General features: G+C 37.1%; 1 protein-coding gene across 7 annotated transcripts in view; it reads right to left on the reverse strand.

Moving 5' to 3' along the window:
- Positions 1-25,254, reverse strand: part of SMYD3 (SET and MYND domain containing 3) — a 393,064-nt gene that overhangs the window by 61,389 nt on the left and 306,421 nt on the right. For 6 of the 7 annotated variants that reach the window (XM_030499583.1, XM_030499581.1, XM_032920194.1 and 3 more), the window contains 3 exons: positions 24,482-24,549; positions 21,936-22,038; positions 12,663-12,773 (listed from right to left, as the gene is read on the reverse strand). In XM_030499583.1, coding sequence (XP_030355443.1) covers positions 12,663-12,773; positions 21,936-22,038; positions 24,482-24,549 — 282 coding nt within the window. The remainder of the gene's footprint in view (positions 1-12,662; positions 12,774-21,935; positions 22,039-24,481; positions 24,550-25,254) is intronic. The other variant, XM_030499582.1, reaches the window with a different exon arrangement.

The following is a 25,254-nucleotide window of genomic DNA, read 5'->3' on the forward strand; positions in this document are numbered from 1 at the left end:
TATCAAGTCAAAAAAGCCAGAGGATGGGAAGAAGACAGGAAAAGCAAAGGAAAGTACGTACATCTTAGCATCAGAGAAATAGGGCCTTATGCCAGACCACTCGAAAAGTTCTTGGCACATTTGTAATTCCACTGTAATTTCCAGCATCAGTCCAAAAACAAACCTGTGGGTAATTCAGCTACCTGAGGAAGGATACTGTTCAGCCTAATCCCTATTAACTGTGAGGCTGGTATTTCAGACTTAGACATTACACATTTGCTAAGGCAATCTCTTGGTCTACCTTCCCAAACAAACCGACAGCTATAAAGCAAATCTATTTTATTCCTGAATTCTGCAACCTGTGGAGACACAGAATGCCACTGAGGACATTTAGTGGCTCAAAAGAAATACGTAGGTCCAAAATCAAGGATATTTAGATATTCACAATGCATAATCCAATCCACGTTCATCACTACATTATGTACTTAAGTTTAAATGCATGCACATTTAAAGTTAATATTTATGCAAATGGCTGAACACTTCACTAAGTAGAGGTGTAGTTATTTGTGTATCAAAGTTCAATTTACATTTCAGTGATTTGAAGAATTTGTGCCCATTGAATTATTGGTTCTAACTTCAGATATATTGACATGAAGTTACACATTTAGTTTGAACACTAATATCAAAACAATTTATTATCTTAATGCATGATATACCAGATGATAAAATGGTAGCCATAGAAATTACATTTTTTAACACATACTGCAGTTTAAAAATAACATATTTACTGCAGCATACGTTTTCTGAATGAACAGGTATGAAATACAGGGAATTTAGGGTTTAGAAGAGCACATAGAACATGGTTAAGATCATGCACCATTGATCAATCTACTCCATACCTTAAAATATTTGACAGATCTCAAAAGTGAAAGTCACAATTCCTAAAGTGCTGATAAAAATGGACTGCCCTAATTCACTAGCATGTTGATTAAATATTCAGTGTCAATGCTCAAATCCACACTGACAAGTCTGTAGGAATTTTAAAGTCATAAATAAAAAAAGGATGAATTCATTTTGTACAACTGCAGCTCTTGAGAGCACATTATCTCAGTTTTCCTCCTCTAGAATTTTGCCAACAAATTTGATCATCTCCTAGATGAATATTAGTTTCATCTTTAAAACATGTTGTATAGAGTTTCAGTCATTTCAAGACCTTCTACTTTGGAGAATCTTTATTGTCTATCATCTAACTAACAGCAATTTAAACCAGTAGAGGTTCTTTCAGTCTTTAAGGGAAGCAGCTAGAAACACTTCATAAGGCAATTGAAACAAACAAACAAAACAAACTGGTTCCAGTACCTTTCTAGTATTTTATTATTCTGATTCAATAATACAGACATTTTAGTCATTGTCACAAAAAACAGGAAAATAGCCACATCCCAGAGAATGAAAAGGACATTCTCTAAAATGTCATAATGTCATGGAAACTATTATAAGATGCTTAAATATTTCTCAGGCCTTTATTTTCTGTTTGAATAGCTATCATGCAGCTGGTTCCTGTTGACTGACACTGTTACAAGCTTTTATGTGCCTCAGCAATCAGTAGTGACCGGCCAAGGTGATTCAAAGCAAGGACCAGTAGCACAGATCACAAAACGTGTACTTAAAGTTTGTTATTTTGACTCACATGCAAGCAACTGTTTATGGGACCTCCTGGAACAACATAATTTGGTGATATATTATTTATATTGGATTTATAATTTTTCAAAACTGTTCATGATATATTTCTCTGTCTCCTGATAAGCACTCTCCACTAATGACTTAAAACACTCATTACTCAAAAACTAAATATTTTTCTCCTAAATTCCCTAATTTTCTCCTAAAATATTTTTCACAGCCAGATGGATGAGTGTCACCCCTTGAAAAGCATGCTATCTTATCCCCTACTTTTTAAATTTCTTTGGAGGGTGAAGGTTTGAGGTAGGGGAGAAGCAGCTCATTTTGCACGGATCCCCACTTTCATTAACCAAATGCAACGTACTAGGAACTGAACTTCACAGTCTTTTTCTCTCCTCAACTAAATGTCTATGAATTCAAACTACTGTATTATTAGGCAGTAACATCAAAAGCTTTCAAAGCTTAGAAATATGACTTCTGTGCATAAGAATGATGCAAATTTCACATAAAGTTGTACGCTAGAAGTATTTTGAGAGTATTTTGTCTAGATATTATCAAAGGAAGTGAAGAAACTTTTGTTTATACCCAACACTTGCCAGCACTAAGACAAAGATTCATACCTTATGAGTTCTAAAGCAATATGATGCAGCAACATATTTTTCTTAACGATTGTGGTCAGCTAAATCTTGGGAAGAGTTGTGATACATTGTTTTACCACACTCTCCAATTCAAATCACTGTTTGCAGTGTAATCAACAGCTTTCATACAATTTACTGAGCAATCTTGTGGAAAATAACAGGATATCCTGCAATGGGTCAACAAATTACACAGTGCTCTGCTGTAACTCATGTGGCTGGAGTAAATTCAGCCTTTTCAAGCCTTCTGCCTTTTACACAACAAAAAGTTCCTATTCATGTCTAAAAACAAAGCTCATAAATGCAAAACTTATAACTACAGCTTTAGTTACTGCATTGTTGTGATACTAATTAAATTCATGGCAAGAGATGGGTGTGTCACATTAGTGATTTTTAAATCCAAAGCATTCAGTCTGCAGTTTTACAGTCTCAAAAATTATATACTTCCTTGCTATTCAGGTGAGCTAATTCTTGCTTTAATAGACCTCAGAGGATATTCTTTAAGGACTGGAATTGATATAGGCACTGAAGAGCCTTATTTTGTTTTTCTCAATCTATGGTGCTTCATATGAATTCAGCCAAAGCCTCACATCTATTTTGTGGAAGGAGATATGAAACAAAGCTGTGCATAACTTACCAAAGATCACAAAATAAATAGCAGCAAAAGACAAGTACCACCGCCATGTGCTGCATATATATAATACATTGTTCACTGAAAGGTAAAATATCTTTAAAATTGTTGCCATGTGATCAATGCATGTATGTATGCACATACATATATGCATACAATATTGCTTTCCCCATTAAGACTTGTTTTTATCCAGTGTAGATACATGGCCACTTCACCACAAAAAAGTAATTGCAGTGAAATGGACCACAGAACACACTGTTCCTCCTAGCAAGCGGACAGGCTAGGAGATTGTTTAGTTCATAGAATTAACGATGGAGCAAATTACCAGATTAAATCCTGGACTACTAGATTAAATTTTTTTCCAGACTTCTTTTACCCCATTCTTGATCCACATACTGTAAAACCATGATCTTACTTCAGGGCCCACTGTGCACAAGTCTGCTTTACAAAACCACTCATTATTCCTCTTCTCTGGAATTATCAGAGAACTACGACAACAGGTATAGCAATAAAGCTAATCTTTTGTTTTACCAAGCATTTACACCTACTGCATATGCAATACTTCTTTCAGTGATTTCCAGGCATTGTATGGGCAATAATTGATCTCAGAAAAAATATAAGAAAGGTAAGATTTATTAGCACAATTTTCAGCTAAGGAAAATAAAAACAAAAAGAAGACAAACCATCCAACATTGTAAAGAAAGTATATAGTATACAATCAGGCTGGCATTAGGAACCAGAAACCTAGAGTATGAAGAAAGTATATTCAGAATCTGAAGAGAAAGACATGAGATGCACTGATACGAAGAAGGAGCATCATAGGAACCGCAGTTGAAAAAAGTTGTTTTTCCAGAACAAAAAAGATTCCTCTGGACTAGTTTTGGGTGATGTCTTCAAGAGAGAATGTGTTTGGAAATGACAAAAGTTTTTGCTGAAATTACTTGAAGATTGCAAAAAATTTCAGTGAGGCAATAAAATTGTGTGCTCTTTCAAGTTACGCACAAATTTTCTGATAAACAGCCCTTTTCCTTCTTGTCTTCTTCCTCTATGTTGGTGTGACTCAGAGTGTTTGTAGACTTTACTGTTGCTATTATTTAAACCTGGCAGTATCAGAATCACAGCTACATGGTTCTGCAGGCTTTTAGACCATACAAAGAGTACTCACCTCAAAGAGCTGAGAGTCTGCTGGGACAGAAAACAGTGAAATGGAGGGATCAAAATATACAGCATGCCAGCAAAGGCTGAAGTTATAATCAGCCCATATATTGTTGATGTCCTAGTTTGGGCCTTTAAAGGTAAATGGTAAAATTCATTCCTTGTCAGAAAAGGATTTAGTTTACATCCACAGAACTAATGAGAAAAGGTATTTCCACTCACTTTCATTTCCTTTTTCTTTAAAATTCAGAGCCCATTAGTTACAATATATACTTAGGAAGAAAAAGATCCAAGCTCCTATTTCTACTTGATTTGGAGCAGGAATCTAGGAAAAAATATATACGGTGAACTGTCTGTATCCTGGACTCGATGGAACTTTACTCATTGCCTGAAGCATAGACAGAATTGTGGGGTCCCCTTACCCCATAGGGAGTGCTCCAACACCTAGGATAAAACGTCATTCTTGCTCTGATGCAGATATCATTTTGTCCAAAGTAGAAGGCCCCCAACAGGAGAGATTTTTGAACCCAGAAAAGTGAATCCTAGTCAATCCAGGAAACTCTGCAGTCTAAAGTTGTGACTTTTTTTTTCCTGATATGGGAACTGAATTAAAATCTATCAAATTTCAAGTAAATTACCAAATTCATGGGATTTAAAAAGACCAAACACCCTACAGAGTAGAAGAAGGTGACTGATAAACATATCAGGAAAAGGCACCCAAATTCAAGATTCTTCCCTTAAACGCTACTGATATTAGAAACCACCTTCTCAGGCTGAAACACATAAGGCCTTATAGCAACCTCAGTGAAAGGGAACTCCAAGATTCAAGATCAGATAATGCAACAACTGGCTTCAAGGTATATTTAGAAAAAAACTGTGAACGACTCTCCCCAAAATCACTGCAGAAAAAAGTTTTTGAAAAATTATGTGTCTGATCTAGTCCTATGCTTTAAATTACTGCTGCTTCTCTCAGCATATTCTATCTTCTATTTGCTTATTTTAGATTGCTAACACAGAACGAGACTTTTCTGCTTATCATTCAGCAGAGACCAGATAGTGACTGCTATAAGAATGACACCATCTGAAAAAAAAGAAATAACAGTAATAATTAGTTCTAACAACTACCCCAAGGAAGCTAGATGTCCAGAAAGGGGCAACACTTCTAGCCACTACAGCCTGAAACAGTAATGAGAGCAGACTCCCTTGCCTTGGCAAAAAAGTATTTCTGCTTAAAACATTTGCTAGAAGATTTCCATTTCCTCTTAGTTGGCTGGGTCTGAAAGAAATGAGATTCTGCTCCACTCAGATGAGCGGAAAGCCAGACTCCTATGAGGGTGCCACACTCCAGCTCCTACATTGGCTCCAAATATGAACTTGCTGGACTAAATTGATACATTTCCCTATCAAGGATCTCCCGAACAAGCAAGAAGTCTGCATAGAGCCTTGAACTCATGTCTGTTTATAAGACCAGCAGTATCTTTTCTGTGACCTTTGATAACCCAAGCGACCTCCAGCTGACTGCTGCCAAATCATGACCAAAGCACACTGAGGGGGTCCTAAAGCAACTGGGAGAGGCAAGTTGTCATGGAAAAATGATCACAGTCCATTTGTCACTTCTTTTGATTGAAAAAAAATTACAGTGTTGAAAGGTGGAAGAAATCTCATAAGTCACATAAGAAATGCTAGGAAGCTGAAGATATGATTGCTTTATTAATGAACAAGAGAGCCCAGAAATTAGAAGCAGTTGCCTTGGGGTTTAGTGTCATTTTTGGCACTACTAAAAAAGAAAAGAAAAGCCCTCTGTCCTTGGCTGTTTGGAAATACATCCCAACAGACTGAGATCCTCTGAAAGGGAACAGAAGAGTGTTAGACTGACTGTTGGATTTCAGGATTTATGTAACTACCAAACATCTTGCCAGAAGGAAGGAACTGTTAATCAGCCTATGAAAATCTATGGAAAGAATCAGCGCTGTGTCCCAGTGGACTGCTAATTACTGCCACTGGCTTTTGTAAGCACTGGTTATATGAATGTTGGGCTGAAAGGGTAGGTGGGTGAAATATGACTGAGCTCTGGCTTGGCTTGCTTCTGTAGTTTGCTTCAAAGGCAGTTCTGGTGGCAAAACAGTAAAAAGAAGATGAGGAATTAACAGATGATTTCTAAATAAACTGTTGCAAACTCTCTTTTGTTAGGAAACAGATTAAACCAGAATTTTGTTAGAATAACGTCCTGATCTTTCTTTTTTTTTTTTTTTAAACACGCCTCTAGCACCTTAGTACTTAGCAAGTGCCTTATAATCATGACTAGAGATACAGATGCTCCTACTTTATTCTTTGCTTTGATCAGTTGGCTTTATGTTCAGTTAGCTGTATGGACAGATTTGTTTTCAACAATAGTATTCAATCTTTGCTTACCAGGCTTCATCTTTTGAACTAATTTGGAGATCTCATCTTTAATATTGCATGTGGAAGATCCAGTGAGAACCTAAATGCCTGAAAATACATAAATATTGGGGAAACTGGGACACAAACTTCTGGAACTAGACAACTCAGCAATTTAAAAAGGCGCTTCTTATCATATAATTTTGTATTTCCTGTGTCCTAAATATATGCTCCCTGAAGGAAGGTGATATTTTTGTAATAACACCAGTACAGTGATCTTACATGAAGCATTTACATGTTAATTCAAAACAACAGTCAATAATAATAATTTTCATATAAAAATGAAATAATGTAAAATGTGGTTTAAGCACATGTTCTTCAATGGTATGGATATTCACGTTTGGTGTCAGCTAAGGTGAAAATGTTGTGTGAATTCTATCCTTGGCCATATTCAAGCATCTCTCAAAAATGTCAGTAAGGCAAGTCAACCATCAACATAAGCTCTAGCAACAAATCTGATCGACTTACGTAAAGTACCATTTACATTTGATGAAATTCCAGAACTACAGTTGTGTTGTTTCCTAGGATAGGAGAAGACTGTCAAATCTTCTAGCAGGTTTGGGAACCTAATCAGCATATTTTTATAAAAGAGCTGGTGGTTGTATGGAAGTGCAATACCAGCTGAAGAGTTGCAGATGACATTTTTATGTAGCTAGAGATGGCCTGGCTGCTGTTCATGTGACCTAATTTTGAGAGCCTTTGAGTTGGAAACTGGACTTGTGATATTCTCTACCAAAACTCAGGATGCAATATAAGTAAGTACTAGGCAAAGCAATAAACTGATTAAATGAATAACGTACTTCCTGGCACTACATTATTATTATTAACTTTGGCAACTATCAAATAGTGGCCAAATATAAAAATGATTCAGATTTAAACCCATTGCTTTTGACCTTGTAATAAATAAAAGCCTTCCAAAAACCAAGCTAGACTAAAATAGTAAATCCTTGTTCCAAAGGCGAAAGATGACTCTTCACAAAGTGATTCTATAAGCACAAATGTTCCTGAAATCCTTGGCTGAAAATATAGAACATGAACAATACTCTGGCTCATGACTGTGGAAAAAACTGTTCTCCATTTAAAATGTTTGTCATCAATGTAATCCCATCTTTAATTATAATTAATTTAAGAGACTTTTATGTGCTGGAATGATAATACATTGCCAAGAATTCAGCTTTTAGGAAGGCATACATTTCTGAATTACAGTGGAGATTGATCTTCAAATGGAACAAATAATAACATATAAAGCTGTCAGAGGTACAATGAACCGAAGACATTACAGTAGCAATAACAAATTGCTACAGTCAGGAAATATTCTATGAGTGACTTTTAGAAAGACCTTTTTTTCCCTCTTCTAGTTACTGATTTGATTTTTTCTTTTCCAAAATAGGACCAAGATCAACTAAAAGTATTGTTTAGATTTGTAGCTGGTGCCATTTAATTTGACAGTAACTGTACCACAAAAGGTTCACCTTAATCTTATCTCAACCTGTTTGCACTGATGTATTAGCTACTCTTCCCCTCTCAAATCAGCAGCCAGGCGGCTTGACTAGTTGCTAAAAGAGATGGCCCAGCATTATAGGATGACCTCTTAGAATCAAAAGGCAGCTGACATTGAGCCCCAGGCAACAAGAATTATTTAAGATCCACAGGTCCAACTAGTTGCCACTGTTTGCCTCCATATTTTCTCATCCTAGATGACAGCTATGCACCTGGATTATTCCATGGCTGTGCTCCCAGTTGGAGAGGCAGATAAAAAACTACTACCGTACAGCAAACAGAGATTCACTTTGAAGTCTTTTCAACAGTGACCAGTGAAGAGCATTTGTTGTCACGATATACAATACAATTGTGACTGCGCAGCCATGGACCTCTCCATCTGGTCTGCACACACTGAGTGTGCCAGTGTGCATCAGTTGAAGTCAATGCTCAACTTCAAGAACTTTAGCAAGGTCTCTGTGGTTGGGCTGCAGCCTGTTTCAGTATACTTGAAATGCAGCCTTTGTTATAATACAGTCCCAGATCTAGATAATAGTGCAAGTGAACTCTTGCACAAGGCAGTGGTTAGAGAAGGTTCTTATGCTGTATGAAGTTGCTGTATCTAGCCAAAAAGAACAAGTGATTGTGAATTTTGAAGTCATTGCTGGCATAGGAGTGTATTTTGTTGTTTTATATAGCTGTGACATGAAATATTACATTAAATGAGAAATAAAGAATATTTCTTCATAGATAAGTTGCCTTTTAAACCATAGCTCATCAGAGACCTGAAATACTACGAGAAAAGTCCTCACAGAATAATGTAACCCAGAATGGCAAAATAGCACTTTGCCACATTACTTATTTTTCTGCAAAATAAACTGTGTAATTGTACTATGATGTAACTACTATCTGAGTTTAATCATTTTTAGCACAAATAACAGCAAAGAAGCAGTGATACTGGCTGTAAGATATATTTGCCTACAGCAGCAGCCAGAGACAAATGCTTGGAGTGATCTGCATATACAAATTTTACTGACAGTCTGGATGTTAGCATGTTGAAACCAACATAATTGCAACTGCAATCCACATCAGATAGCTGCTATCCACATCAGATAGCACAGAAACATAATAATGTGATTCTTGATTTTGTGTTTATATATACTTCATGGAGCAGCATAATTTATCGCACCCAACCTTATCTGTCTAAAGAGTGGATATTTACTTGAAGGCACTCCTTTAACCGCTTATAACTAATCCAGTTTTCTTAGATTTCTACTGCAAGACAGTATGAATAAGCTCCTTGTCTTTTCTTTGGGTATAGAGGAAGGCTAAAAACCGGCTTAGACTAGATACCTAACTAAAGTTAGGAGAAATTATAGCATTTTGTAGGCTAAATCTTTTATTTGCTCATCTATATGATGTCTCTGAAGTAAAACGTGACCTTTTTTTTTGTTTGGGTGGTTTGGGTTTTTGCTTGTTTTTTTCTTTTGTTTTGTTGTTGTAACTTTTTTGGTGTTGTGTGGGCTCGAACCTCAAACCATTCCATTTCAAGGAATTATTATCAATAAAGCAAATCCAGCACTTAATGCTAAAGGACCTTAGAAAATTCAGCATTTTTATTATCCTTTGGACATCAGAATACTCATCAGAAGTACAAACTGCTTTATTCATGCTGCATTTGGGGAAACTGAGCAAAACAGAGCCTCACCGAACACTCACAAAAATGGTCCTGATATAAAGACTGATCTGGTTTCTAGTCAAAAATCTGTTCAGCTCCAATTGAAATGGTAGCTTCTCACTAATTATGAAAAATACAGGCAGGGTCTTGGAAAACGTGAATGTTGATTTTGAATAAAATGAATTACCCAAGGTCACTTACAAAGTGAGTAACTGACTTGAGAACTGAAACTTGATACCATCTTCCTTCTTCACTTAGGCATGTAAGAATAAATGAACAAGAATTTAGAAAATACAGCAACAGAAATAAATTTCACTGCTAAGAAACTTGCAAAGTATTTTTATAAATATGAATAAATAAGTATACATGTAACTAAGTACTAATACATGTAAGGTTTATATGCCCTTCATGTAAACTTACATGTGTACTTCCCACACATTACTTTTAAAACATTACAAAACATGTAGAATAAAAGCTATAATGGAAATTGCTTGCCTTATACTTTTACTGTAAATTGAAGTGTACACCTCAGGAGTGATTCCCCTGCTTTCACTGGTCCCTAGTTTGTGCTCAGCAGTTGGCAGGCACACTCAGCAAGATTGGAATTTGAGAGTAAGAAGAAGCTACAACCTCTGTGTTTGTTGGAAAAAGGATTCCAGATTTTTCACTGAGATGACGACAACAGAAAAAATCCCCAAAACCGAAGAACTTACTTGAAGGCATAAAGCTTCTCTTAGCCAAACTGGAATTTGCATTTTTACCTGTAACAAAGATTTCTGAGATGGATTGCTGTTGACTAAGCCATCATATTTGCAAACCAATGTTGTAATATAACCAGCTAACAGTAAACTCCCATATTTATTGAATCACCGTGTTGGCTCTGCTACCCTTGATGACCCAAAATTGCAGTTGTTGCCAAAGTGTTGCCAAAGACTTTGCCTTTTAGAATTTTTCCAAGATGCCTTGGAAATTTGTCTCAGTATCTGGAGTATTTCAGCAGGGGTATTATTGGGTAATTTTGCCGATGACTTTTAAGCATCTAAATCCAGCCATTCTGTAATTTCAAAAACAGAATTTCTGAAAATATTATTTCCCACTGTAGCTGAGTTGCAGTGTTACATGCCTCTCAGCTTACAAACAGTGACTGAGATCAGTGGAAAAAACCCCAAACTGTTTCCAAGTTAGTCATGTGAACAGCTGTATTTATAAAATCTCTGTCACAAAGAACGGAAATGCAGTACTATAAGGTCTACTGCAGATTATATCTAATCATCCTAGACTGAAGCTGAGGATAAAGATGTCTTCTTCATAGACATCAATAGACATCTCTACATTTCGTCATTGTAGAGAGGAGGAAAATACAGAATCTCAGAATGCAGTCACAAAGATCTTTCCAAACACTTTGCAATACCATCCCCACAGGGAATTTTGCCAACCAACAAAAAGATCTGTAGAATATGAACTTTAACCACAATTAAAAATTTCAAAGAGAAAAAATATTTAATTAATTTTAACTTATGCGTGAGACTATTGTTTTCATCAATATATGCGCATACAATTTCACCACAATATTTTTTGATGTTGTATGTTGACTCTTACAGTGAAATGCACTTCAGCCTGTGGATCTTGTTTCTTGAAACATTCCACATGCTGAATGGTCTTTACACCACTTGTCTACCCTGTCACAAACTGTTAAGCAATCTTTACAGAATCTTTAGCCTGCTTATTTTTCTTAATTGTCTCTGCATCTGCAGGGTTGCCATTCCCCAAAACTAATCTCAGATTTCATGGCACTTGAGTGAGCATCTTTAAAAGAAAGACAAAAGGAGGTCTTTCTTCACTGCCTCTGAGTAGCATTGCAGCAATCTTTATCAGGCACAGAATGCGAGCAACTTTTGCACATGGACAGGAAGTAATTTAGCATTATGTCATAAGCCTGAAATTTTTCTATGTTCTCTTTTTTGAACTGTTTACTGATAAACCAAAGGATACATTATGTATTCAACAGGCGTACACTGGCTTAAACAAAACTACACACGTACACCTGTCCTACCCAACACAGAGTTTAAACCTTTTTCTTTTTTTTTTTTTTTTTCCCCCAGCTGTTTCAGGAGTCATATCATGGTCCATTTTCATCAATGCCATTTTTACCATTTCTAATCTCTCAGGAATACATTTAGCTATGGCATGTGACTCACCCAAACCAGGCATTTCTGGAAATAAGAACAAGTGTACATATAACTAGAGACAAAGGGCATAAACAACCTTGTTTTGCATATTCCATTTGATCTCTCATCACACTTGGGAGCCAAAATTATTCTAGCCAGGCTGGATAAATGTGAAGCAACTTACTGTATAATTAAACCAGGCTAGTAAAAAGTCACACCAAACAAAATTTTATCCACTACAACAAATGACCTACTACTCCAAGAACTTGTGGAAGAGAGCACAAAAACTACAACAGTCATCCAAGGGGAATCTCTCTAACTGCTGAAAATGTCTGGTAGTTCTTGAATATTATTGATGCAGGTGTTTGTCAGAATTAATTTAACATTATTATGAGAATAAGCATAGCCTTCCTGTAGCATCAGAGAAGTGGCTTCAGTAAAAGTTCCAAGATTATTCTTTTGAATAGAAAAAAAATAAAGCCTTCCTTTCAGCTTAAGGTCATGTTAACACTCATGTTCAGAGTTCCTGAATCTCAAAATCATCCAAATCACATCTTGGAACTCAAAGTAGTTCCTAGCTTTATAAACAATGCACGCTTTAGCAAAAAGTTCTTCTTACCATGTTGTCAACATTTCCTGCTTTTCTTCCCTTCACAGTTGTCTTCATAGCAAGATAAACAACACTGAGGGCAGAGGTAATTTTCTTCTCTATTCTGGCCATTCCGTTAGTAGCACAAGATAAGTATGTAAAGGAAGGGAAGCTGCTGACAGGCCTTGGAAAATCCTGTTTCATTGGCAAGGAATTTCTTCACTCAACCTACCTTTTCTTGATTCTGGCAGAAAACACAGTCACATTCAAAGCAATACTGGCGCATCAGTTGCTTTTGGCGTTCACTGGTGGGCATCAGCGATTCAATATAGCTGATGGTGAGCTGTGTGCAGTACATAGAAAACCAGAGTTGGTATATTTTACAAAAATTCCATATTCACTATGTATAGCTAAGGTAACATTTCCAGATACAACATTTTTCCAGCACAAAAGAAAATTTTATCTTAACAGATGAAATCGACTACTTTTACAAAAGGAAAAAAAAAGGCCAAAAACAATTTCCGTGAAGAAACACTTTTTAACACTTCCACATATTTTTTTCAATATGAATCCCCCCCAAATTATCACTATTTCATTTTTCACCCTAATTTGGAATAAAAACAAAAAAAGAGAGAGACAGGAGAATCAGCTCAGTATCTGAATTCCCTGTGCATGAAATCTTTTTCTGTTTAGCTCCAAAGCTTAATATGTATTTAGCACTGGTGTTACAGAATGTTCAGCTATCTCCAAAAATTTCAGGGAAATTTCAGGGAAGCCTCTACTTTCTTATAAATATATGTTTGAGCTTGAGGAAAGCTCCTCTTCTGTCATAATCATCTTCAGTTTGTCTGTGATGTTTCCTTTGTGACCAAAGAAGCACAAAAGCACTGCAGTCAAAGTTGTTGAAACTATTGACAAGAAAAAACATTAAAACTACAAAAGAAAATGGTTACATCTGTGCCATTTTCAACTCTCCATGTTGTACAGAGTGAATTCCAATTAACTAGAGAGAAGTCTGTAGCTTATTCACTTTGACGTCTGCCAGAAAGAATTTTACAGAGCTAACTATCTGTAGAGTTCTTCAAATGTTTAAAGTGCTGCACAGGCATAAACTAATGATAAGGGAAAGAATACAACAAAATAACAGCCCAACTCAGATCAGCATTTAGTATTACATGCTATCGAGTAATTACACTATACACCCAACACACTTCGAAACACTCCAGAGAGGTCAGAGCTACAAAAAAATGAGGTCACATTATTTCATCCTGAGCCTAGACACTTCAACTAACTGGGAGAATTTTCACATGGTTCTCAGTTAAATCATGAGAGTCCACTCAAAGAAATTACAGGAAAACCTAACCAATTTGTAGTAATGGCTCTGAAATCCATTGTCAGAACCCGCATTCTGTAAATTAGTGAGCATTCTAATTAAATGAGCAATTAACAAGCAACTAAAACAATGCCTGCATTTTTTTAATTTATTATTATGGTATAATTTGATTACATATTGAAGGAGGACTATTAAAAGAATACTACTGAGATGGCAAAGTCAAGCATTTAAAATGATCATAAGCAGAAAGCCTGTGGAAAAAAATAAATATGGTCTCATAATTGAAGATTAATAGCATAATTAATGACAGAGACAAATTAGAGTTCTGCAGATACTCAAAAATTAGAAAGTGTGAGAACTTTGTTATGTTTTGCATTCTATATAATTTTGTTCTGCCCCAACTTGTTTGTGTCTGACCCTAGAGGGGATTAGTTTCACCACTGCTGGTTTACAGCAGAACAGTCCATACTAATCACTTACACAGGAGCTGTAGGCTTCTTTCTGAGCTTGCTGCAGTGAATGGGTAGAAATAGTTTTGCCTATTTCTTTTCCACTCTTTTCTCCCAAGCTTGGTCCCTTCTGCCCCATCCTCTCCAATATTTCTCTCTCATTGTCTCTCTTCTCCACCCCTGGATGTGAGCATAATTTTCCAGTCTTATTCTCCACACCTGGTTATCTAAAACTGGTTTCCAGCCCTCAGTTCTAGCTCTTTAGATAGCTGTTCTCGGTATAATGGGCTGATTTTGTCATCCTGCCAGTCCCAGACTGGCCCTTCTCCCTCCCCTGTATGCCTCATCTTACACCTTTTCATCACATTTCATCACCAACCCTTACTCCCCCAAGTGAACAGTCCTTGTTACCCTACCCTGGTTTCTAAATCATCTTCAGTGACCCCACTAACTGTCCTTGTTTCTTTCCCCAGCTGGTCCTACTCTGCATCCTCCCCGGTATGGCATTTGTCTCCCTTCCTTCCCACAAAGCAGTTTCCAGTCAAGCTGTAGTCCTAACCTCCTCCTTCAGCCATTCCAAGCTAAATTTCCTTCACCCATCACAAGCCTCTAATATTCATGTCTCCATCGCAACTTGCAAGCGTTTGCTGTCAAAATCATTCTACACACAGGCTTTTTCACCTGTCTCTTATCCTCTGCATAAACACTATTGGTTCCGACCCATGTCCCACTGGACTTTAGCTTCAGGTGGCATCCAAAAGTAAAAGGGATTTAATCAAGTTCAGGCACAGAGCAAGACAGCAGGAATTTTCTGGGAAAAATCATTCATGTGAGATTAGTCTAGTCTTTGCCAAAATACAATGGTTTAAACTCTATCATTACTGTTGAACCCATCATTAGACAGGGCTCAGTTCTAATACTGCAAAAACAAACACATAGCCAGCATTGAACATGCTTTACTTATCTTCACCCTCCAGGCTTCATCCCTTTATGTTCGGTTTTTGGTCCTTTTTTTTTTTTTTTTTTCATTTTTGGCCTTTTCTATTTTTTCCCCCATATTGCAGTGAGATAAGGAAGTATAAATCTTTTAAGTTCAGTTAGGCTTTGTGGCCTTGTAATAGATGACATTGAAAAAGTAGGATATTGTAACAGATGACAGTGAGAAAGTATCTTGGGTAAATGTTTCACGATGACCAGCCAGAACTGGACTAGTGGTAGTTGGCTTGACAACGGGACTTTCCAAACTTGAAGTTCAGAGAAAGGACAAGGTGATGAAGAGGAAGATGATGAAGAAACGACCACCAGGGGTCCCAAAGACCCCTACAATAATAATGTGCGCATGCGGGAGGAATGTTCTAGAAATGTGATGTCATGTATAAGCAACTTCATATATATGCATATAATGTAATGAATACGTATTATTAACAACAATATAATCACAGTTTGTTTGATGCTCGGATGGGACACGCTAGGAGGAGCTATCCCCCGTGTTCCTCGGCGCTGCAATAAAGAATACCTGCTTGTCAATTTAAAACTTTGTTGGCAAGTTCTTAACTTGTTCTACGAATCAGCAGAAATCTTGGAAGCAGGAACAAGTTTGAAAACAGTAATTTTTTTTTCAGAGGTTTCTGATCAGTTGTAGGTACAAATAGTCATGTAACAACCTGCTCTGGATTACAGCATACGACTGGGCAGAAGGAGGAGAAGAGCCTTCATGACAGTGATACCTCCTTTTAGTGTTCTAACAACATAGGGTTTCTCTTGCTGTCAGAGGCCCAAGTCCAAATTCCCAATCCTGCCAGCAGAAATCCATAAGTGAAAAAGTGTTTGTATCTGGCAGACTGAGTGGGAAAATGTAATTAGAATATTTAGAAACATGACCAACTTAACGGTGACTAAGTCTAGACTAATCATTTAACTGTTTAAACATAAACATTTTGTATTCAAGTTTCTCTCCTACACTTGTTTTAATTTTGTATCCCTTCATTAGATGCAAGGCTCATTTAACTTCTACATATTTAGGAAATATGCCCATTTATCAAAGGTTGTCTTAATGGTATTTGCATGTGGGATGTATGGTATTAATTAAAACATTATTTTAGCTGACCAGAGGTTGCCTCTTTACTACATTGCTTATAAAGAATGCAGTAAATCTTTTCCCTCGAACTGGAGAATATACGTTAAATAACATTTATGAAGGCAAGGAATTATTTAACAGCTGTGAGACTGATTGACTCTCAAGATTTTCTCCTTAGAAATGCAGCACTGTCTGAGCCCTGCTTCTTGCTCTGGCATAGAAATTCTTTAACCATGGTTATCGTGATTAGTTTCTCATGCTCCTCATCTGCCACATGAGGTGGCAGATGGACACAATTTTTCAGTACTGCCATGCTACAGTGGACTTCATTTATGGTTTTTTGTAATGGACTATAAGGTACAAAATTTCTAGACAGAGGATTCTGTAGAAATTGGAAGCCAATTATTTTAATGCAAACGGCAGGGGAAAAAAGTGAGTCCTCTTGTTTTTACAATCATGGGTCTCAGGGTTTTAGGGAGGGTTGTGTACAAACATCTGTTCCTGAGACAGAGTTATGTAAGTGAACAATTTGTGCTCTTTCTGGTTTAGCATATATGATCAAAATGCCTTATATCTGAAGGAAAAAATTGGTTTTAAAAAACATAATGTGACAAACAGTGAAGTGTCAAATATATAGAGATATAAAACTTCTCATAGAATTATAACAATTGAAATATTACATACCTTGGTTGAAACCTATCATGAAGACAGACTTAATTTCTGGCAATTTGAAATTATTATTTTCATTAAGTAATAAATTTAAAAATTACTTGTTCTGTAAGAGTACAGTCAGTTATGTGACTTTCTGCAGAAAGACTCAAAAGCGCTCTAACTGAACTCTGAAGCTGATGAGAAGCCACATACCCATTTTGGAGTAGAACTGGTCATCAGCTAATACATAGCTAATACATCAGCTAATACATAGTCCTGTCTCTCAGCAGGACTAATCGATTTGAACTATGCACTGAGCTAACCACAGCTATGCAACTTCTGATTTGAGAGGAGGCAAAAAGAGCTCACGTCTGCCTGCAAAACACCAGGTAGAGACAGTAACTAACGAAAAGTCAATTGAAATTATAGCACACACTTTGATGCTGTTTAAAGTGGTTACTTAAGTATAGGGAAATAATGAAGACCTCTTCAGAGCAGGCTGCTTGTCTTTTTGAGAAAGTAAATTAGCTGATAGGCTACCTTATCACTTGAAGTATCTTGATGATCTCTAGGTGAATAATTTTTGCCGCCTTATAATCCTTCCCCATATCTTACCTTTCTTTGCAATACCTACATTTCATTAGGGGGGTTGGAACTAGATGATCTTAAGGTCCTCTCCAACCCTAACCACTCTATGATTCTATGATTATTGTGAAGAATAAAGTGCAAAAAGAGGAAATCTTTGTATATTGTCAAAGTAATATCACCTAAAGTTACAAAAGCTGTGATAGTCAGCACTACAATTAACATTATCTAAAGGAGCAAACAGGTGTTATAAGTAGCTGCTAGAAGTAAGTTTCAGAAAATCCTGTAGTCTTTTAAGTGGAGATATACATAATAAAATCCCCACAAAAATCTATTATTTCTTTCTTCCTGCTATTAAATTCAATTATACTAAAAAAACCCCAGTACAGAATAGAGTCTAGAGTGTTAGGAGACCCCTTCTAGTCACCTCAACCTCCAAACTATACATGGGGATCAACAGTTGCTCTCAAGCCTGTCCTCCTTTTATTTCTTCTGTCCTCTCTACTTTCATTCCCATTATGCCAGCTGCGGGACAGAAAACACCTAAATTTAGTGGTGGTCTTTACCAGCTGGTCAAGCACTACAATTTGGGGTATTAGCATAGACCCATGCTGCCTTATATGAATTATAACAGAGCCAAAGCAAGGATGGATAAGGAAAAACAGAAAGGCTACCACGCTTGGAGAAAGTTTCCTATTAGAGCCAAATTTGCACGTTAAAAATTCTTCATGTGATGACAATTAGAAATGTCATTTAAACAGAGAAACAAGTTTTATAATGGTACAAGTGAAAGCTGATATTTTGAACATCAACTAAAGCATTCATTGGCAAAAGCCAATGGGAATGTAGTGTATTTTTGTTTAAAATGGTAACTTTCTGCCCTTAGACAGCTTGCAATTCCATAGAAACACATTAGTATAAAACTCACATAATAAACCTAAAGATAAATCTGCATTTTTGGTTTCCAAAGCAAAACTTACGGATCAGCCACTTCTCCATCTTGCCAACTCCCAGTATTTTATTATGATTCCTGCAATACACTTTGTTTTCTTAAAGCTTCAACTTGGAAAACCATGCAATTATATATGAATCCCTTTTTTCAATGCCTACAAAAAAGTAGCTTTAATGCCTCGTGATATCTTAGTGCTTCAGGACTGGCAACACTGTCTGCCACAAAGGCCTAGATGGCTAAAACTTCTGCGTATGATTTTAGGAGTGATTAGTTTTCCAAATGTACAGCACCATCAAATTTAGCACTTTCATTCTGTAAGGATTCAGGCAAACATTTTCTGGCTCGGGAGTCCTGGTTTTCTACAGCCTGAGATACATTTGGCCTTAGGATTGGAAGAAATTTCAAAGCCCAAATCAAAAGCCAATCAAAAACCACTAAATGCCACATGCCTTCCTGTCAAAACCATGCAAAGCCAACAAAAACTGCCCAGACATGAGACTAAAACTGAACTGAAACAACTTGCATCAGAAAGACTTAAAAACTTTGAGGTTCTCAATCTTGCATGTTTTTTACCACTGACTTGATAAATATAATTACTGTGCATAGCATGAGCACTCTAAAGTGTGGTTGGGACATAAGTGTTACTCCTCAATACATCTGCATCGCACTGCAGCAGTTATGTCCAATGTAATAATATATCTTCTTCTGGTTTACAACCAAAATCAGGTCTACTGGTGCCTCCCTCTTTATATAATTGCAAGGTGACCACGATGGTCAGTCAACTCAACACCCTGTGTCTCTGTTTTCCCTGTGATTATAGGTGGTCGACAACTCCTTAACATGAGTAAATTGTTGTAGTGTCCTCTGACAGAAAGCACTACAAATGTGCAAAAATATTTTTACTTCTCGCTGGCCTAGTGAACACATCATATTGCAGTGGTTGATACTTTCCTGGAAAGGGTCCAGAAGCCCTATCAAGTTTGTTCCTGTACGGATAGTAAAGCCGTAGTCCTCTTCTACTAATCCAAGCTTGACTTGCTACTTAGTTTCTCATTTCTCATAAATCTTATTGCTTATTTACTTCTTATTAGGCATTTCATTCTCTCTCAATCTAGTGTAAGTTTGAACAGGATAAGGCAGATCTTCTACTGCTTAGAATTATTTATGTGTTCTTGTTGCCTTGTGACTTGAAACGAATGTTCATCTTACCACCTCAGAGCACTTTATTTATTCAGAAAACCCAATCAGATTCCTCCCTAACATGTATTTTCTCTCCCATTAGCTCAGATCACGACCTCAGTAATGTAAGTAAAACCTCAGATTGTAACGCGTAATGTAGTTTCTTGTACTTAGGTGTGTAAATTCAACGTTTGGCTATTAAGAAAACCAAGCTCGCCCTGCTGCAGGCAAGCAGTAAGGCAACGTGGAAAGAAGTTGTACCAAAGCTACCATGAAGAAAAATAAAATGAAAAGCAGTTGCAGTTGTGTAAGAGAAAAAGTAATTAGGTGTTGAAAAGAATATTAAACTGCTGACTTGTACATACCCTCATAATAATTTTCATTTCCTTCCTCCTCCCGTAACAGATTTAAATTAGTACTCACTTTGTATCTTTACTTTCTCACTTATGCCCATTTTTTCTTAGACACATTCTTATTCAAAGAAGCATGTACTTCAGACTGACACTTTTATTTCCAGGTAAGTCAAGAAGGCACCTGTTTTAACACAGTGTATATATATGTATTTATGTATAAAATCTCACATGTTTCTTAAGGCAGGTTTTCCTTTCAGTACCAAAACCAGAAGCTGTAGTCACAACAAAGACACCAGAACATGAGCTCTTTAGAAAATTCTGACTTTGTTTTACTGCCTCATTGGAGGCAAAGTTTTTTAGGAAATATAATACGTCCACACAAGGTGTAGTCATTTTAAAACCTATATTCACACACAACTGGTCCTAGCTGCCCTGCTTTATAACTTATATTTATTTCCTGATTGCCTTGCAAATGACTTGTAACTTACACCATGTCTGTTTCATCACTGATTTTAACCTAGAGACTTCTGAGGGTTACAGACTACTAACACTAAGTCTAAAATTGGGTCACAGCTTCACAGCCAGAGCACAGTCTGCATGGTGGTCATACCTGCAAGGGAATTCTACTTCACTGCTCATTCCAGAACCACACAGGGCCACCTGGGGTTCCTCCCACTCTGTAAAAGCTGCTTGTTAAAAAGAATTGCTTTATAATATTTATCTAGAAAAATATAACCACATACAGAAAAATAGGATAGCTTCAGAATTTAGAACTCTAATAATTAATCCAAACGAAATGGGAAATTTAATGGGAAGACATTAAATTCTACTGTATTTTTAAATAAACAACCCATCTGGGTGAATTGGGTAGCCAAGAGGAAAGTTATGGTATATGGATAAAATGGAAGAAAGGTATCTAAAATCTGGCTTGAACAAGAATGCCGGACCAAAAGATGTCTACACTCGAGCTCCACAAAAGTATATTGCATCCTAAAAGATTTCTCTTGGCAAAAAGGTAAGTATGCAAAAGCATTTCTGTTATTTTCCCACAATGTTTTGCCTAAAAAAGTATTTTCCGATTTACTTATTTTGATGCCTACTCTCTTAGAGAAAGGATACGTTGAATAAGAAAATAATAGGGAGGAAAAGAGATAACTTCTAAATTAGAACACGTATGCCCTTGATCTTCCCAAGTTTGCAGCAAAGTGTGAACCATATTTACACTGGGTCATGATTTTGAAATGACCAGCAGCTAGGACTGCATAGCTCACTAGTGCATGTAAAGTTACATACATAAACATGTCTTTGCAGGCCTCACTAATCAAATTCAATATTGCATTGCTGCAAAAGACAATTACTTTGAAATGCTTACCCCACCACAAGTTACTATTTTCAAACTAATACAAAGGCTGTCATAAAAACAAAGCTGAGAATACCTTAGATCAAATCAGAAATCTTTTGAAAGGGATATTTTGAAGGCTTTTCTAGTGAAATAAGCAAGAAAACAAAACTTGTTTTGCTACTTTCACTGTCAATGAAAGGTTTACTACAACAGCATGGTTGCAGCCTGACAAATGTTTATTGTTGCAATGACTTAGTGAACACTGCATTCCACCCAGAAATATCGTTAAGTGTTTCCATCAGGGTGAAGACGTTCAAATACAAACAAAATGAAGTGCCTAGAGGAGGAAAGGAGGAACAAGAATTTACCAAGACTGCTAGTGATTTATGAGAAGTAATGATTATGGGCCTAGGCAGTGTGAAGAGATGATTCTATTTATCATTTTCCCCCTGATAGCTATGTGCTAGAAAGTGGCATCAATATATCATCAAAATATTAAGCTGGTGGCCCTGCAGTCTGGAATTTATTTAGGGAGATGTCATTGTTGCAGGTGTCTGTGATGGAAGGGAGGACAAGTTAATTACCTCTTCACCAATCTGGATCTCTCGGACAGAGCGAAGTAAAAGCTGGTATCCTTCAAAAACGATCACGCAGTTTGGGGCACAGCTGTGGTTGAGTAAAGACATGCTGTGAGGCGTGGTAGAGGGGAAGAAAGAGAGAAAAAACTTTACAGAAGAGCCTCCACTGTCATTTCCCTTTAATAATTTCCAAGTAGCTAACGTGATTACATCTGAAGTATCAAGCAATTAAGTTATGAAACAAATAAAATCCTTGGTAAACGAGCTGCTCTTGGTTAGTGGGGGAAAACTAATGCTTAGAAGATTTATATTCATTGCTAATAGGAGCCCTGCCTGGATGTCTTCATGTGTTTCTGCCAGGGTGGGAGGGGATGATGGCCTCCCAGCGACTCTCTGAGAGGCCTGATTCAGGGTAGAGGGCAAATCAGGCAAGCAGGGAACAAGGCAACCTGGACAGTTCAGAGCAAAAGGTTAATAATCTGGGACCATGTGTTATTTCTGCTGCTTCTGCTCAGTTTCATACTAACCTTATTGGCTACCCTGATTGTCAGTGGAACCGCAGCTCAAAGGGGTCAGCAATCAACCAGTATTTCATATCAGATAGAAAATGGAGTATACTGTGTCCCAAAACCAAAGCACTTGGTGTATAAAGTTGGAAGAAGAGATTGCTGCTGTTTTACACATATTTTGGTTCAGCCTCTGTTCTTGTGGTGTGTGACAGCTGAAGCAGCACAGCTCATTGCACAGCTGCTGCCACCCCCAAGAGACACACACACTGCTGGCTCTCCTGACACAGATATGCCCTTGCCTCTTTTTTGAAGAAGACTGTTAAGACAACATCCACTGTATGCTTTTGAGTCCCAAGTTTCATTAGCTGAGAAACAACTGACTTTGCCAGGCCAATATCAGTCCCATAGGGAATGACCCATTGAAAAAATAATTCTGGGATCATCAGGCTGAAAGAACACTTGGCTTATCTAGCTCCTGGCTGCCTTTATTTGCTTTCCTTGTCTGCCTAACTCAGTAACTCAAAATCCCAACTATTGCTGGCAAAACAGAGGATGTTGTCAAGGGTCAGAGCCCTGCACCAAACCACGTTTATTCAGTTCTGAACTCTTAAAGGAGGTATCAACAGGAGCCTGACTGTTCTGATATCCATCTGGCCTAATAAAATACCTGTGGTTAATGTCCACATGTACATGTACACTGGGAGAGAGTGTCTATTTAACTTATTGTGAGATCACTGGGCATACTCCCAAAGCTGCTGGCAAGGTGATGCAGAGGAGCACCACAGGATTTTATCTATTTTAAAATATACTGGGATACTGAAGCTCTTAAGCCATGCAACAATGTACAACCTCTTGAAGAGACTGAACAAAGCATTTTCAATTAAATTTAACCTCTGGGAAACACTAGTGGGTTTGACAACAACTTCATCTGGAAGCATATGAATTCATCCGGAAGGGCATTTGCCTAGGATTGGGGAACTACAGGTTTAAGTTCACAATTTTCCCAGCTCAGAGTGATTTTCTACAGCAAAACTTGAACTGCTCTGAACTGACTTGGGAAAGAGTTTATTGCATGCCCTGGCAATGCATTATCACAGAACACATTCACTTTCTTTGCAGTCAGGGGCTTTTTTTCAAGCAAAAGAAAACATTTCACTAATAATAATGCTCCAAAGTAATACTCCATTTTTCCCAGGTATGTGAAAACGTTTGTTTCCATTCCACTATAAAATCAAATAACTTTTCTGTACTTTTCATAACATTAATTCATGTCCTCCTAACCACCTTTCCCTTTACCATAAGGTAGGCCTCAAGATATTAAGTGTCCTTAGTCAAATCTTACATGTGTGACATTAGTAGAAAAAGAAACAACACTGACAGGCCCACTGAGATATTGACAATATAGTTCAATTGTGCATTATGAAAAAATTGAGATGGTAAAACACAATTTTAAATTATACACAGTAATTTTTCACACTGATAATTAGAAGTAACAAATTCTATGAAGGAAAGACCTTCCCAGGGATGTACTTCTTACATAATACAAACAAAAATAATAATATGAAATTCAAATATTAACATCCATCTCTCAAGAGGCCTAGCTTTTCACCTTACTGGTGTCTTAGTTATGGTAATTTACTAATAAATATATTCAATCTTTTTCTTTTAATTGCCAGTTCAGAAGGCTCTTGGCTGCAAAATATCTGCATTCGAAAGCAATGCTGAACAGGTTTCCTTTTACTAGCACCAGTCACGTATTTTTTATGTCAGCATTTATTCTTAGTTAGAAAAGACTTCCACCTCCATGAAAATAAAATACAAAGATGTATCTTACTTAAACTGTCTTAACTCTGTAATTGGGACTATTCAGACTGTTTTCAACTTGATAATATTTTTTATTCTCCTTTAGTTTATTCGTATTTCCCAGTTTCTCATTTAGAAATGTTACCTGCTGCTTTGATGGCCCTTACAGCTACCTAGGAAGAATGACAAAAAAACCCCTAACACAGATTTTGCCTGTGAATGAAACAGGGTCCACGGTACCTGGGATACAGGCCAACACCAACATCCTGCATCTCTCCATTACTGATGGTGAAACAGTTACAGGTCACCTGTAAAAACAAGGAAAAAAATCCAGGATTACCAGAATTATTTGAAAACCCCATACTCAAGTGAAAAAAACTTTCAAAATAAATTGAAGGGGCAATTGGTAATTGGATGGGAAACATTCAAACCCAACACTGGTGCTCTTTCATTTTAGAGCAACCACATCTAGGACACACTCTCCTGTAAAACTGCAGTGAATTAAAAGCAGAAATATCAGTATCCTGCAAAAATGTGGGGTTAAACACATGCGGAGGCCCTACCTTCCTGTCCAGAGTGGGGGAAAAAAAAGGCACTCTACACAGAGCCTGAGAGGCTCAGCCCAGAGACAACCTAGCAGATGACAGTGACTGCTGATAAAAAGAGTGTCTGTTTCCATGCAGGGACTCTGCTGATGTCCGGCTGTCTCAGCACCTTTTAATGAGTACCAGTGGTGCCCAAAGAATATGGGACAGTTTCGAAGTAAATAGCAGCCTTGACTGTGGCAACCTGATATGGGTATAAATAAACACAAAGACTGTGCAATAGTGTATCTTTCATATTGTGGGTATTTTGGTTCACAAGTAAAAGATCCCACAAAAAAGCATGTTCAAATTGCTATTCAAGAGAAATACAACCTTTCATTTAATCTCAAATATTCAGTTTGATAGTATTCTTCATACAAAGCTAAAGTGGTTTTAGAAAAGAGTGGAGAAGAATGGAAGTTCCTTGCA

Source organism: Strigops habroptila, chromosome 10, assembly GCF_004027225.2.
Source record: "Strigops habroptila isolate Jane chromosome 10, bStrHab1.2.pri, whole genome shotgun sequence".
Lineage (NCBI taxonomy): Eukaryota > Metazoa > Chordata > Aves > Psittaciformes > Psittacidae > Strigops > Strigops habroptila.